At 47.7% G+C, this 16,406-nt stretch overlaps 3 protein-coding genes across 5 annotated transcripts; all 3 read left to right on the top strand.

Moving 5' to 3' along the window:
* Positions 1-7: 7 nt before the first annotated feature.
* LOC119213144 (ER lumen protein-retaining receptor 2) lies at positions 8-3,523 on the top strand. Its single transcript, XM_037464217.2, has 5 exons — positions 8-293; positions 1,654-1,754; positions 1,914-2,072; positions 2,607-2,859; positions 3,394-3,523. Exons 1-5 carry the CDS (start codon positions 203-205, stop codon positions 3,426-3,428), a joined length of 639 nt encoding a protein of 212 aa, XP_037320114.1. The 5' UTR covers positions 8-202; the 3' UTR covers positions 3,429-3,523.
* Positions 3,524-5,077: 1,554 nt separating this feature from the next.
* Positions 5,078-10,491, top strand: LOC119213276 (zinc finger protein 135-like). 3 transcript variants are annotated; one of them, XM_037464458.2, is made up of 8 exons: positions 5,078-5,169; positions 5,454-5,572; positions 6,104-6,306; positions 6,420-6,521; positions 6,595-6,690; positions 6,963-7,073; positions 7,165-7,288; positions 8,299-10,491. In XM_037464458.2, the coding sequence occupies exons 2-8, from the start codon at positions 5,554-5,556 to the stop codon at positions 10,167-10,169; spliced, it is 2,526 nt and encodes an 841-aa protein (XP_037320355.2). In that variant the 5' UTR covers positions 5,078-5,169; positions 5,454-5,553; the 3' UTR covers positions 10,170-10,491. The 3 variants fall into 3 exon arrangements, with proteins under 3 accessions (XP_037320355.2, XP_037320354.2, XP_037320356.2); XM_037464457.2 differs by having other exon boundaries at positions 5,448-5,572; XM_037464459.2 differs by lacking the exons at positions 5,078-5,169; positions 5,454-5,572 and having other exon boundaries at positions 6,290-6,306; positions 6,600-6,690.
* A 427-nt stretch (positions 10,492-10,918) lies between these two features.
* LOC119213179 (zinc finger protein 665-like) lies at positions 10,919-15,554 on the top strand. Its single transcript, XM_037464306.2, has 7 exons — positions 10,919-11,120; positions 11,994-12,196; positions 12,353-12,454; positions 12,556-12,651; positions 12,813-12,923; positions 13,055-13,178; positions 13,272-15,554. Exons 1-7 carry the CDS (start codon positions 11,102-11,104, stop codon positions 15,275-15,277), a joined length of 2,661 nt encoding a protein of 886 aa, XP_037320203.1. The 5' UTR covers positions 10,919-11,101; the 3' UTR covers positions 15,278-15,554.
* Positions 15,555-16,406: the final 852 nt, after the last annotated feature.

Here is a 16,406-nt window from a genome sequence, read left to right as displayed (position 1 = left end):
AGCATTGGGTACCGTCGTCTTGGCCACGTCCCCGAGCCACGTCGCGCATACCTCGCCATTTTCCCATCTTCCTAAAGCCAGTGTATTTTGGTGTCGCGGTGTCATTCAACGCCGTCAGTTCGTAAATTGAACGTCATCTCAGACAAACTGAGCTGTTTGTCGACTCTTTATTCGGGTCACCTCTGCTGGAGCTCCCACAAACATGAACATTTTCAGGCTAACCGGCGATCTCTCCCACCTTGCAGCCATCATCATCCTGCTGCTAAAAATATGGAAAACCAGATCTTGTGCCGGTAAGTAAGATAAGTCGTACACCTTTACGATATGCACAAGCTTCCGTTTAGCACAGACACAAGTTGGTCTCTTCGTCTCGACTACACGGGACAAAAGTCTGGTGTGAAACTTCTTCGGTCATGTTAGTTGTAGCTCATTAGCTATTAGCGTTAGCCGGCTGGCTAGTAACACTGACGTTGCCTTAGCTAACGTTAGCCATCTTTTGTGACACCCGCGGTCACTCCCACGCACAGGCTAACGTGTTAACTCAGGTGGCGACGTTACACTTGCAGAATGCTCAAGTTGGAAAGAGAAGACACTCCCGAAGTCGTCTTGCTAGCCGACGTTAGCTTTGACTGCGCAGCGGGCCCCGCAACGGCGTCAGATAGGGGCAAAGGGCAAAGGGGACCCGGAGGACCAAGGCGGATGTTAGTTTGGCATGGGCACGTGGGACCTCGTCCTTTAAACTGCCCAACAGTGTGTGTGTATGTGTTTGTGGTGGTGGGTAACGTCGCCCTTTCCGCCCCCCTCTCCTCTGACGTGGCTGGGTGTATACGCGCTGTCAGTGGGAGATGCAAAGTCTGTGATCGAGTAAGGTTGCATCCTTTTGGAGTATCCCCCGGCGGGGTCCCGAGAGGTCGCTTACACCGTCGCACGCTACGTTATCGCGGGGACTCGTTGCTGCGTTGTCCCGCTGCTCTGCCGACGGTCAAAGGTTATGTCACGAAACCAGATTACTCAGTGCGGGCGAGTCGATGCCTTGTTGAAGCTTGAGTGATTTAAACGGTTGCATGTGTGATCTGTCATAAGTAGACTGGTCTCCTTCTGCCGATGCACTGATAAACAGAAGGAAGGGTGTTTTCGCTTGTCGTCACAGCAGATGCACATAGGCCTGCAGTAACACAGTGCGAAAAGTGGTTGGTGGAAGGTTCCTTTTTTCAGATTCAGGTTCCTCCGGTGATTGGATCCTTTTTCTTACAACGGCACAAGCCGTAATGACCCTTTTCAGGCTTTATGAACAAATACAGAATCACATTGCATTAAGACATGCATCACTTTATCTAAGACTGCGCTACTGTGCAGGTCGCCGTGTTGTGCCAGATTCTCAATAAAGTTGAAGATACTCATTTAACTTTACATGGAATTTGCATGAGGAGGAGGGTCCATGTCGCTAAATACCTAACTGCGATTGGCTTGTGCCGTTCTGAAAAAAGAACCTGCCACCGACCACTTTTCGCACTCGGCGTCACTCTATAGGGGAGAGATGAAGACTGGAGTTTCCATTAGAAAGACGTCCTCAGTGGATGGACCGGGTCCTCCTTTTTTAACCATGCCACGGGTATACCAATACCAAAAATCTGATCTGGTATCTCCTCACAGGTATTTCTGGAAAGAGTCAAGTCCTGTTTGCCTTGGTGTTCACCACTCGCTACCTGGACCTGCTCACCGCCTTCATCTCGCTCTACAACACCAGCATGAAGGTGAACACACTTGCATGTCGCTCCTCACGCTCGTTTCCTGTATTTAAAGCGTGGGCTCCACTCTGACACTCCTGTTTGCCAAAGGATGGCCAATCATGAAGGGCAGTGCGCGCTGTGTGAAGTGAGTATCCAACCAGTAACATTGTCTGGGTCTTTCAGGTCATCTACATTGGGTGCGCATACGCCACCGTGTACCTGATCTACCTCAAGTTCAAAGCGACATATGACGGGAACCACGACACGTTCCGAGTGGAGTTCCTGGTTGTCCCGGTTGGGGGCCTGGCTTTCCTGGTGAACCACGACTTCTCTCCCCTGGAGGTCAGCAACACTGCACAGACACACTGGGTTTCATACGAAAAGAATAAGCGCACACATCTTCTAAGCAACCCTTCATTATTCCTCCATTCTCTCTCCCTCTCAAAAGCACTTCTTTTTCCTAAGGGACCGATATTGAAATGGTCCACAGTAATATAAACAGCATGGCTCTACACCCATACATTTGTTGGCCATCACTTTTTTCACTAGTTTGTGTCCAGCAGTTGGACTAATGGCATTAAAACATGAACGCATAGACGTGTCAGTGATGTTGCATTGCTAAGCAACAGCTTGTGTTCTGACATTCACGTCAACGGCCAAGGAAAAAAAGACATTTGCAATATTTGTTTGCAGCTGTTAAATGCTACACGCACACACACAGATTCATGCACAGTCTGGTTGGGGATGATAAAACGTCTCTAGAATAAGTATATGTAAAGGTATTTGAATTTACATCAGCGCTCTTTCCAGCTCACACATCTGCCCCCCATTATTTCTCCCACCAACACTTTCTGCGCCCCCTTCTGTTTGGCCCAGATCCTGTGGACTTTCTCCATCTACCTGGAGTCGGTGGCCATTCTGCCCCAGCTTTTCATGATCAGCAAGACCGGCGAGGCCGAGACCATCACCACCCACTACCTGTTCTTCCTGGGACTCTACAGAGCACTCTACCTCTTCAACTGGATATGGAGGTTCTACTTCGAGGGGTTCTTTGATATGATTGCAATCGTTGCCGGGGTGGTGCAGACCATCCTCTACTGCGACTTCTTCTATTTGTATGTAACGAAAGGTGAGTGCTGCTGCGTTCTTTTTTCAGTGTTTGGACTCGGTTGGTTAGGTATTAAGCAATGCTGCTTTACGCATCCAAAAGATTTGTCACTTAACCTTAAATCAACGTGTGTGTGCACCTCACACGTATCTGTGTGTGCCCATTGGGGCAAAACTCTGCCATGCGGAGAGAACAGTGGTAATTATGAATGGAAATGTTTTTTGGAGACTTTATTTGGGGGGGGGGTCAGGGTTGGCGTTTGGCATTTTAAATGGTTAGTTTCATATTGCAATGTGTTTTTCTTTCCGTCTGAGCTACGACACTCAGACACACCTTGGACACTGTTCACTGAACCAAACTACTTTCTGTTTGCATAAAAAATATTTAGAAGTAAAAAGCCTGTACTTATCAGAGCTATTAAAACACTTGGCACATAGATTCCTGTAAGGAGTGAGAAAATGTGCAACCAGTGGTATGAAACGATCAGCTGGGTCAGGCTGTTTAGTTGCTGTTATGAATTCTGTCGATCTATCATGATGTCCCTTCTCGTTTCAGTGCTGAAAGGAAAGAAGCTGAGTCTTCCGGCTTAAGCGCCAAAGAGGAGTGCGTTGGGTGACTCATAGCGGGGAATGGGAGGAGGAGGAGAGGTATTGGATGCCTCCGAAGCCCCTTCCGCCCCCCCCCCCCCCCCCCCCCCCCCCATCACCACTGCTTCGTCCTCGACCCCCCCCCCCCCTGCCAGTGTAAGATGCCTGAGACAGAGAGCGACCGGCTGCACCTTCTTCTTCTAATCCTCAATCAGTGGGATCAGAACCCTTGCAGCGGCCGGTCCGTGGCCCTTTAGGATTTCTGTTTGATGCATCTTGCCTTAACTTTTTTTAATACGGTGTAAAAAGAATGAAAAAAAACACTTTCTTTTCTACAGAAAAAAGTGGACAAAAATGTACTACATTTGTGTACATTGGTGAAAAAGAGCGAAAGATGTAAAATTGCCTTGATTTGGCATTGTATGATATTGAAGCGGACTTCTTGTGGTGGGATATTGACGCAAGCGTTTGTAATAGCATTTCAATTGGAATAAATGTGCTTTGTTTTTCTTTCCTGAATCAATTTGGGGATAAATTTAACTAATTATCATTTTGGTGGTTGAATTATTCATGTTTTGCTTTATTTTTGACCACTCTGGGGTTCCATGTATAAAGACTGTTTTAGTTTCCTGTGTACTTGGTAGAGTAGAAATTCATTGTAGATGCCAAAATTTAACTCCAGAAATGCAATTATTCTATCTTTTTCTAAAGCCTTCCAAATTGACTGATATGAGTTGCTTTTGTGTGATTGACAGTAAATGGTTGGAAAGGACACACGTTGTTGTAAATGGCTTTCTTCATTTCAAAATTGTTACCCGGTGAGGACATAATATACATATTACCTGTAAATATACATCTTTGTCGAGCTCATCCATCTCAGAGGGCTTCTATAGAGGTCAGAGATTAATTATCTGGTAATGTTAATTCATCCCAACATAAAATTCCTTTGTTTTTTCCTTCAGACGCAGCTGTTAATTTGTTGTATATCTCCCCTGGCACAACTAGTTGTGCATACTTTCTACAGCAAGGCTCTGCTTACTTAGTTTTTCCCCAAATAGTTCTCTAGACAGATCTGCTTCATTCCAGGTTTCCTTTTGAATTTCTTACCCAAGCTTTTGCATGATCTTGCTTCCACGAATAAAGATTTTATGGGAAACATTTGTCAGTGCTGTGGTTACAACAAGGGTAAAAGAGCTCCCTTCCCACTGAGCCTTTTGCCTTAAGTGTAGCTTAATGTGCTTATTTGGTCTTTAATAAACCTTGGGCTCGGCCATGTTGAGAGGCGTTTGGAGGCACTCTTTGGAGGCCCAGTTTGAGGACCACCCAGGCAGACGTTTAAAAAGAAACACAATATTGACTTTATTTAAACTAATTCTATGCTTGTTTTTTTAAATGCAAAAGGTATAACAATAATTAGCGTTGTTTCATCCATATAACAGTAATTTATAAGAGTCATCCATCCTCATGTATCTGATTTCCTCTAGCTGTATCCTCCATTCTTTTCTCATTTTGGGCAACTTCTCACCAACTTCTTCTCTAAAATGTGGACTCTACATTTTCCCCGACTTGAGCCTGGAACCCTGGACGCGAGGCAACCCATAAATGAATCTCCGTCGGACCACCTTTCCGACAGCTTCCTCGCCGGAAGTGAGAGAGGGAGGGGGAGAAGGAGGGCTAGGCTGGATTCCAATAGTCAAATTTGCTTAGGAGGGTTCCTAACTGAGTGAAATTACCCGGAAGTAATGTAAGTGGCCGAAGTGGCCAAATTTTCTAAATGCTTTTGCAAGGAGCTTCACTGCTTCCTTACTTAGCTAATGTAATGTAGGAAGCACCAGGCCTTCCTTGTTTACGAAATAAAAGGCGATCATTCTATTTCGCCGATGCAGACTGACGTCATGAACATGCGTCTCCCGTCTCATCCTAACTACGTAGCTTAGTGAAAGCCAAGTGGGATTCGCTAAACACCGCGGTTGTCTTTTCGTAACTCCTCATGAATTCTCCTAACCATCTTTTCTTGGCTAGGAATAGATGTTGGAGATGTTTGAGGTAATATTTTGGACTATTCGAATCCAGCGAGGACTTCTCCAGTAAATCCAGACCTCATCCTATCTGAGTGGGCTGCATAAACATGATGGAAACAGCACAGGGTAATTATGGGTAATTATTCACATTGTCATCATTGGCATTGGCTTAGGTTTACCTTATAGCTAACACTGGCTAACGCACCTGTCGGAATGCTAACAGGTGACCTGCTTCGCAACGTCAAACCGGTTTTAGCAGACCGCAGCCGTGCGCGAATTTGACATCCATAAACCGTCATGTGTAAGATACGATGTGCTTTCCTTACCGTAGCTCTCATTTCAACCGAAATGTTGCTATAACTTAGTAGTAATACTAATCCTAATAAAGGAGTTTCAGCAGGCAGTTTGAGCATATTACTAAATGAAGTTGCATTCGTGTTAGTATTATGTAAGCACGGTGTTATTTTTGTTCTTTAAGCATCTTTACATATGTCAAAGGGGTTTTAAATGAAGTTTTCCTCCTGCCGGGAACATAACCCGGGTATTCCGGTTTCATTCCATTGCATATCTTCACTTGTGGGTACTCCAGGAACACGTGGAAGAAAGACCAATGGATAGTGATGAAGATGTGATAACCGGTCTGTTGTTTGCGTCCAGGCCCCCCTCTTCCCCTCAGTGCCCTGCGCCTCCTGGTCCCACCGATTCGACTGGTCTCAGCAGCCATCTGGCAGACCGTCCAGCAGAGAGCCGTGTCCGACTATGGGATGCTGGAGGAGTTTGTTTCCGTGGTTACGGACATGGTTCCAGATCTACTCACCCTGCGCCAGAGGGCTCAGCTCATCCTGGGCCTGAGAGCACGAGTGAGGAGGAGCAATAGTCAATTATTAACAACCAGCAATTATTACCATGGTGAACTTTGCAGGGAGTGTTTTGTATTGTGAGTTTTAGTTTTCTTTTTCCTCCGCGGGTTTAGCTGATCCTGGAGCTATGTCAGTCCGACGCTACTGCCGACGTTGGGCATGTTCAGCCACATCTGGAGAGAGTGCAGATGCTCATCGAGGCTTTGGCAATAGACGTGAGTTTAAAATGAATTATAATGGAATCGACTTTTTCCCCCTTTTTCCTAATGTCTGTGTCATTTTACACAGGGCAGTGCTGCAAATATGAAAGTTCCACTCTCCAAATTTGTGGATCTGGTCAACAACTTGCTGAAAAATCCTGATGAAAGGGAACACTTCTTTCAGGTCTGTGCTGATGAGTGTGCGGAGCTGACAGGCCCTCCATTTTGAGTGAAACCCTCACACCTTGCTCTGACTGTGCATTATTGTTCATGTGTAGCCACACTGTCTATATATCATTAGTGTGTAATGCATATTGAATGACTGGTTCTATACAATGACTCCTTGGATGCTGTGTTTTTCTTTTGAAATTGTATTCTTCTAATTCTTTAATAAATTAATTTGCTATATAGTACTTTGCGTGTATTCCTCAATTTGAGACCCTCTGTATGTTTCAGAAAGTTTTCCCTGAAGCGTTCGGTCCCGCCTACGACGACGCACTTCACGCCTTGATGCGCATGTTCCTGTCCAGACTCGAACGGTTTCTTCCTCTTCAAACGTTCCAGCAGGTACAAACAAAGACTCATGAAATGTTTCCAACACAACTTCCTGTTTTGATGTATTTGGAAAGTCCTTTTTCCTGCTTTTCCTTTTCTTCAGGTTTCCTCCATGTTTGATGAGGGGTCGTCAGTTCTTGAGGAATGTATGCAGTCTGTGTCCCGGCGTGAGGAGCTTAAAGCCCTGCTGCAGTATCACAAAGACCTGAGCTGCCTGGATCCCAATGGCAAGGCTCTACAGTTACCGCTTCCTCTCTATAACCCCCCGGCTTCATTTAGTCTTTTCCTCCCCATTGTGCTTTAAGAGACCACATCAGCACTCGACCCGTCTGTGCGCTCTGCTTCGTTGCAAGTATGACGGGTGAACATTAGGGCTGTATCACAGCACTACAGTGTGCGATAGAAGTGCACCTTCACGGAGAAGCCTGACACTGCAACGGCTGACAGTATTAACGATGACAACAGATGCAGATTGCGTTTCTCTCGATCGTCTCATCGAGTGCTTGTTGAGACCACTAAGCCCTCCTCGGTTATTGCTGTTGGCTCCGTCACCATGGGAGGGGACAATGCTTCAATCATAGAAATGCCCGTTACTTCTTAGTTAATAACCCTTTTTGAAGAATGTAGCTTATTCCTCCTCAAGGCAGTGACCCATTAAGGTTGCACTAGTCCTTATGTTTTATATTAGCAGTGAATCACATGGCTGTGTAATGTGATAGGTTTGACTTGCAGTTATTTATCCAGGCTAATAACCCTCACAAAAGTCTAATTCCCATTAGCAGCCATTACTGTCATTAGACCAAACCAGAACTAAAATAATATTGGACGTAAATGGATGAGATGTTCAGAGGGTCATAATGTGACTGCTCTTTGTGACATTTTCCACAACAAAGTAATCCTCCCATCAGGAAATGAATTAAAACCACATCTGGGATAAATGTGATTTGAATGTATTTTGGAGGGGCTTGGATTTCTGACCTATACACAACCAGCTACCAGGCCATGGTCAAGATGCTTTGGCTTGCTCAGGGTAGTTAGCTTGTTATGCAAGAGGTAACAAAAACGACACATCAAACAAAATAAATAAACACAGTTTAAAAAAATGTTGACGAGTCAAAGCTTTCTGTGAATGATGCATTTCTCATGGACACAGACTTACTCTTTGTTTTACTTTGTACAGTTTGTACAGCTTTGACTTTTAGTCACCATTCAGTTTGCTTTTTTTTTCTCCTTCCAGATGGTTTCTGTGACGGCGCCTGCATTATTTCAGCTCTCAAACTCACCGTTGAAGAAGGAACCCTGACCAATGAACCACCAGCCAATGTGTCAGACTCTACTTTGGAGAAAGGACCTTTGACATCGTCCTGCGACACAACCGCAGAACGTCAGACAGACAGGATAAACGTTGACGTATCTGATGTGAGTCCCAGGGAAAAGGGAACAGGGGGGCCTTTGGGAGATGTTACAAGACATCAAGGGCGCGTTCGCTGTCATGCCGAAGAGACTTCTGATCTTCTGAAACAATGCCACGTTCAGCTGAGAAGGCTGGACGTGCCGCTGGCGCCGCCGACTCGGCCTGCGCGAGCGAACAGAGGCCTGAGGATGAAAAGGATTCTGATGGAAGAGAAAAGAGGTCTTCGTGAAGAGGCCCTGCCCCCCTCCAGGAAAACAAAACCCTCCACTAGGGCTCTTCCACACGTCTCTGACAACGAGGAGTCCTCTTACATGGCTCCCATCGCCGACTGCAGTGACGGCTCGTGGTCTTACTACTCCGATGAGGACTCCTGCCATAAGGCTGCCGCCGGCAGTCTTAGTGCGGCTGATTCCTGGTCCAACTACTCTGGTGACGAGTCGCCGTTTGGGACTCCCGCCGGTAGCTCTGCCGAAGGGGAGTCCAACGAGGACCCTAAACAGGTATCGGCTGCCGGGAGAGAGTGGCCCGCCGCCGATCGCGTCGCTCCAAAAAAGACTCGGAAAGTCCGGTGTTTCATCTGCAACGAGCCGGTGAGCACGGGCCTGAGGGCCCACATGAAGAGCCACTTCCCCGGTGGGGCCTACGCCTGCCCTTGCTGCGGCAGCAGGTTCAAGCTCCTGTCATCGCTGAGGCTGCACTTGAACAGGACCTGCTTCGAGTACGGCCGGCCGCAGGCGGGCGAGTCCACGAACATCTTCACGTGCGGCGAGTGCGGCGAGGCGTTCGGGCACAAAGTGTCCCTGGAGCGCCACAGACGGACGCACAGCGAGCTCTACTGCCACGTGTGTCGGAAGGTGTTGCGGGACGCGGCGACGCTGGCGAGGCACAAGGCCTCTCACACCCGGTTTCAATGCAACCGCTGCGAGGAGACCTTCGCCCTGTTCAAGCCGCTGCTTCGGCACTGCGAGAACCTCCACGGGATCAGGAGGCCGTTCCAGTGCAGCCACTGTCCCAAAGTGGTGGCCAAGCTGCGCACTTTGATCGCCCACGAGTGGAAGCACACGGGCCGCCTGCCGTTCCAGTGCGCCCTGTGCCGCTCGGGATTCAAAAGCGACGCGGACCTCACGTCCCACCAGAGGGTCCACACAAGGGAGAGGCCCTACCTGTGCGCAGAGTGCGGCAAAACGTTCTCCCAAAGGTCCAACCTGCTGCGGCACCTGAATTTAATCCACGGCGAGTCTCGCAACGACAAGAAGTACTCTTGTAGCGAGTGCGAGAAGTCCTTCAAGGAGAAAGGGTCCTTGAAGAAACACCAGAAGACCAAACACCTGCGCGAGTTGTTCCGTCACCCGTGTCCGTACTGCGGTAAGATGGTCTCGGCGTCGACAATGACGAGGCATAAACTGATCCATACAGGAGAGAAGCCTTTCAAATGCACCGAGCCCGACTGTGACAAGGACTTCAGGTCGGCGTCTGAAGTGAAGAGGCACGTGTTGATGCACCACACCATGGAGAGACCTTATAAATGTGAGGTCTGTGCAAAGGGCTTCATCAATGTGTGTTATCTGGAGGCACACGCTAAAATACACTCAGGAGAGAAGCCTTTTGTTTGTCATTTCTGCAACAAGGCTTTCCCCACGCGCTACAGCATGGAGAGACACAAGAAACTTGTGCATGCATTTGTAACGCATTAACCCTGCATGGGTTAAACAGCGGGGGACATACGTAGTTCCAATCATTGAAATCTTACTATTTTCTATAAGCATTATAAAACAAACTTGAACGAAACCATGAGTTTGTGTGTGTGTGTGTGTGTGTGTGTGTGTGTGTGTGTGTGTGTGTTATAGCTTGTATTCTAATTTGAAACTGAAATAAAAAATACAATTGTGCACAATAATCAATCATGATGACTGTAATCTTTATTTTATGACAAGAATGTATTTGTATAGTTTCTCATTTAGGGATTAAATAATGTCTCTGATGTAAACTATAATGTAAACTGACCACAATATTGTATAAATTGAATTTCATATATTGCGGGGTTGGGACAGTAATTGTTGCAGTAATGTAGCAAAGTTCCTCAAAGTTTTTTTAATTAGGATATGTATGAATTTATAAAAGTACACCTATATTTAAACACTGTGACAGCAGTGATGCATGTCGAATGTCTTGATGTCTGATTTGCATACTTTATGTGGATGTGGATAAGACATGACACTGACAGCTGTCAATAAGTGATCAGTTCCCAGCGGAGTCTTTATGTATCAACTAACACACAGTATTTGATTATTGAACCATTAAATTAGTTAATGAAATCAAACTACAAAAAGTGTAGAAGCAACATTTGATCTTTATTTAAATATAGCAGATACACTTGATATAACGTTAACTATTAGTATGTACCACGAGAGCGAGATAAAAAAAAAAGCGGAACCCATCAAAGGTCGCTGGTTCTTGTCGGATTGTTGTTCCGGACGGAACGCAACTCAGGCGTCGACGCACAAAGATCTCCGTTGTGATATCCGTCTCCAAAACGCAACTGCATTGAAAATATTTCGTTTGGCCTTGCTCAAGCGACGCAGATTGTTTCCTCTGACTGTAATGTAACCACAGCAAACACGGCAGGATGGACGGAGTTATTGCTGGTGAGTTCAAACGTTAGCTTAAGTATTTGTTTGGCTAGGCCGCAGCGCAGCCCGCGCGCGGGAATGCATTTGCTAACTTTGTTAAGATCTCACAGTTCACTTTTCCAGATAAGTCTCTACATGACGCATTTAAATGCCACACATCAGCTCACCGGGGACTGAATTAGTGTCGTTACGTTCACGAAGTGTCACTTTCGTGCTATCGGACTGACTGTGCTATCTGAGCTAAAGCTAGCTGAGTTAGCTTCGGGAAACTCAGCGTTTCTCTACTGGTTACAGAGAAACTAAGCGCACACGTTACGTGTGTAGTGGAGAGGGATTCGGGGTTGATATATTTGCCCTGTGTGAGGGCCACTGGTTTATGATGACATGTTATACGATGTCAATTATTAGATCCCGGAAATGAAAAGGTTTGTATCCTGCCTCAAGGAGATGACACCGGGTTTTGACTGAAGTCCCATAGAATACCGCAGTCCTTGTTTTAACATAAACGTAATCTGAGACCACAGTATTGCGGTCAGGTTTTGGAAGTATGACCGGTGCGAGGTTGTCGAATGAAAGTAGCCATGATTGACCCCAATAAAGAACAAATATTCTCGACGAGCGGCTTCACTTCCAAAGCAACAACTGGAGTCACGTGATTCCCCTTAGCTTCTCTCTCCACGGGTTCGGACGTGTCCCCTCGGATGCTTCTACCGGCAAACATTTTGGGAAACATGGGCAGCAACATTTATGTCCAGAAACAGCAAGGTGAACTCGTGCTATTTTTTTTAATTATTTATTTTAAATAAAATAGAATCTTCTCAATGTATGTTGATGATGCGAGAGTGGTGCACTGTGGACTTTTGATTTCACCTTTTATCCCGTCTGCAGGTCCAGCCCTTCCCCTCTCCGCGCTGCGTCTCCTCATCCCTCCCATTCGGCTGGTGTCCGCGGCCATCTGGCAGACGGTGGAGCAAAAGATAGTGTCGGACTATGGGCTGCTCGAGGAGTTTGTGTACATGGTCACAGAGATGGTACCTCAACTCCTCTCCACGAGGCAGCGAGCCGAACTCATTTTGGGTCTCAGAGCGAGGGTGAGGAACAGCTGGTATTGTTGTTTTTGAAAGGTTGCCGCAGCCTGTGCGATTTGTATATTGTATTTGAGGCCTGAAAAAAATATTTTTATCGGGCTTTACTCTATGTTGAACAAACAAATCAGTCATTATATTGGTGCTGTCCTCTGATTGCAGCTGATTCTGGAGCTGTGTCGCTCCGAGGAGACTGCTGAGCCGCATATCATCCAGCCACACCTGGACCGAATGCAGAATCTCAGGTCTCTGTGGAATGTGGAGGTGAGTCCAAAGTGGTTTGGTTTTATATTTGTTTAAGTCACTGTGATTTGGGTAGCAATGATCTGTAATTCTGAATGCTTGCTTTTTTAATTTTTTTGTAGACCGATAATGCAGAACAAGAAGTTTCCGACTCACAATTCATGGGCCTTGTACAAAGTCTGCTGAGAGATCCTGAGGAGAGAAGAAACTTCTTCCAGGTAATATCTGATGATCGTCCCTTTGTTAAGGGTGATAAAGTTTACATGGATACGAGAAAACCTATGATGTGTTTTATGACGCTCTCCTGTTTGCCCAAAGTCTGAGAAGTCAGGATATGAATGTGGTGTTTGATAATCAGGATTTTGTTCTTGTGTCACAGGATGTTTTCCCAGGAGACTTTGGCCCCACATACGACAAGGCAATCCAGACACTGATGTGGCTGTTTTTGTCCCGACTGGAGAAGCTTCTTCCCACCCAAACTCTCCAACAGGTAGACTTAAATATCAAATCAATAAATAGGATAGTATTTCTATTTCTCTATTTCTATGAAGGAATGAATTGGTCGTTTCCGTTTGGAAATCGCAGTGCCGTGTCCCTCATCCTCGTTTTTGTCTTTGGAAGATCGCCTCACTGCTCAGCGACGCCTCATCGGTCCTCAGCGAATGCATGAAGACGTTGGCTCAACCTCAGGAGCTCAAAGCCCTGCTTGACACTCAGAAGGACCTCAGCCAATTAGAAAACATTGGTGAGCTGCTCAAGACTTCAATGAGCTTTTATTGTGCTTTTTTATTTACTGTTAATGTCCGATGCATCCGAATCACTTTGATCTTCTCTTCAGAATCGTACATTGTGGACAGCGGCATCTTGTCGGCCCTGTGCCTCCCTCCCGTAGAACGAGTCCTGATCGTCAACGACCAGGCGGAGAGTGGCCTCATGTACACAGTGTGCACCGAGATGGAGATGGAGGTGGAGTCTGAGAACAAGGAGGCGTACCCAGAGGGTACCGGGAACTCCAGTGAGAATGCGCAAGCCAAGTGGCGCGGGGTGAAGGCGGAAACTGACACCGTGGTGGTCACGGACCCCGCCGAGGGCGACGCGGCCGACGACCACAACGACGAGCAGAACGAGGAGCAGTCCGGCACACTGATGATCGGGGAGGACGGCCAGGTGACTGTGCTCGACAGCGCCGAGAAGAAGCCAAACAAACGTGGTAGGAAGAAGAAGCGGCCCGACGATGAGGACTACGAGGTGCAGGGCAAGCAGGAGGACCCCGACTTCGACGTGGCGTGGGAGAGACCGGTGCGAAAGAACCGCGGGCTCAAGATGAAGCGGTACCTTTCGCAGTGGAGGCGGTCGGGGAAGACGCAGGGCGCCGACGACAGCCCCAAAAAGTGTGCCGACTCCCCGGCCAAAAGCAACGACCTGGACGAGAGGACGTGCAAGGTGTGCGGCACGGTGGTGAGCCGTGCCAAGTTCCTGGAGCGTCACATGATCCGACACTCGGAGGAGCAGCCGTACTCCTGTCCCGCGTGCAAGAGGTTTTACAAGAGCCTGCGTTACTTGCAGCAGCATAGGTGTCCCAACCAGGCAAAGGCGAAGCCCGGCAGGAAGGCGAAGGAGCAAGAGGCTGGGGCGGACGAGGGCGAACTTTCGTCCGGCGAGGTCGCCGCGGCCTCCGAGGGGCCGCCTGACGCGGACGAAGACCCCGACGGCACGGCCTCCTTAGAGGGCTCCTCTAAGGAGTCGGGACAGAAAAGCCCCGAGGGGAACAAGAGCTTGCTGGAGGGCCCGTTCTACTGTCCCCACTGCAGCGTGGAGTTCAAGTGCAAACAGACTTTCCGCTTCCACCTGCGGAACATCTGCTACAACGAGCAGCAGGTGGACCCGGAGCAGCCGGAGGACGTGAAGCACTGCTTCCGCTGCGACGAGTGCGACAAGGCGTTCAAGTACAAGTCGACGCTGGAGTCCCACAAGCAGACGCACAACCCGCTGTACTGCGAGGTGTGCATGAAGCTGGTGCGCGACCCCGAGGCGCTCGCCATGCACAAGGAGTCGCACACGCCGTTCCAGTGCAACCGCTGCGACGAGAACTTCCCCGTGTTCAAGGCCCTGCACAAGCACTACATCGACGTGCACGACCCCGTGGAGCCGTTCACCTGCACGCACTGCCTGACCACGTTCGCCAGCCTGAAGCGCTTCATCCGGCACGAGTGGAAGCACACGGGCTACCAGCCGTTCCAGTGCCCCCACTGCAGCAAGCGCTTCCGCTCGTACTCGGACCTCGTGGAGCACCAGAAAAAGCACACCAAGGCGTACCCGTTCCTCTGCTGGGAGTGCGGCAAGAAGTTCCGGCACGGCGTCACGCTGACGCGGCACGTGGAGCGCGTGCACCACTCGGGCGAGCCGGTGTCCGAGAAGCCCGTGCCGACGTTCACGTGCGCGCAGTGTGGCAAGACCTTCACGTCCCGTAGGTGCCTGCTGAAGCACGACAACTTCCACCACAAGGGGCTGCGCTTCCCGTGCGAGTTCTGCGGGAAGGGCTTCTTTGGCAAGGACGCGCTGGTGCGCCACACGCTGATCCACACGGGCGAGCGGCCCTTCAAGTGCGACGACTGCGACAAGTCCTTCCGGTCCGCCGCCGAGCTGAAGATACACCGGCGGTACCACACGGGGGAGCGGCCCTTCAAGTGCAACGTCTGCCAGAAGGGCTTCGTCCAGTCGTGCTTCCTCACCTTGCACATGCGCACACACACCGGGGAGAGACCGTACGTGTGCACGGTGTGCAGCAAAGGCTTCTCCAGCCTGCACGGCCTGAAGCGCCACAGGAGACTCGTTCACGCGTAGTAGACGGCCTGCCCCGCTCGGCAGATTGAAGGCCAGGTGTTACAGTAGAGCTGCGCTGTCCTCCAAATATCAGCCGCGTTGCTGTCGCAGCGTGTGTTGTTGGGAACTGTGTAATTGTATAGTGCATTATGAAGAATATAATGTAACTTTGTATTTTTTACAGAAATGTTTGCTGTAGCTCTACATAATATTTGTATGTATAAACAATATAATCCTTCATTCCTTTGGGAATTGACTTCTTTTCTTGAATAAATTGAACATTTGATTTCAACTGGCATTCACTTTGCTCCGTCGTAAGGATACACATATCTTAGGCGCATTGAGTTGCTCGGCAGTATTTATGTGTATATATATTTTTGGGCCTAATGCAGAATATGTTCCCATGCCATATGCTAACAAAGTCAAATTTGTTTGACATAATGGGATTTGGTGATTACATTACATTTAGATGACGCTATTATACAAATTGCACTGCATTATAACAAATTGCATTATAACCCATGCATTACATTTTTTGCCTGGGAAGCAATTGAGGGTTAGCTGTCATGCTCTGGGATACTTCGACATGGCACATGGGATAGTCGGAATTCGAACTGCCAACCTTGCGACTCCCAGCTCAACACAGTACATGCACCACCACCGCCCACAAATCCTTAATGTATGAACCCAAATGTGTTAATGTATTTATGCATATGTTTTTGCTTGTAGTAGTATACTATGCAAGACAGGCTTTTGTTGTGGGAAAGATTCCTTTGGGTCCAATTTTGCATTAGCTCAACATGGGTCTGTTTTACAGAGACTTTAAGGTGATGGATTCATTAATCTGACCTGGGTTTATTAAAGAATGTTTGTTACAGACATGGCTGGCAGGAGTATACAGGCACTGCATAATTCAGTTGATACAACTTCAACTCTAATGTAAATAACTTTCCAAACATACTATTTAGAAATCAATTTTATCCAATCATTTTGCTGACTTGTGAAGAATCATTGCTATATTTTCACTACATTATTTACATCAAACGTCAAAACATCAGGTCAATTTCTACTGCCTTGAGAATAACGGCACAATTAAAAATTGCTTGTCAAAGCCAAAAATAACATTAATAACGTACGATGGTCGTGCTAA

The sequence above is a fragment of the Pungitius pungitius genome, chromosome 21 (assembly GCF_949316345.1).
Source record: "Pungitius pungitius chromosome 21, fPunPun2.1, whole genome shotgun sequence".
Taxonomy (NCBI): Eukaryota; Metazoa; Chordata; class Actinopteri; order Perciformes; family Gasterosteidae; genus Pungitius; species Pungitius pungitius.
Note: the sequence above shows the minus strand (reverse complement) of the source record. Positions and strands in the feature narration are given on the sequence as shown.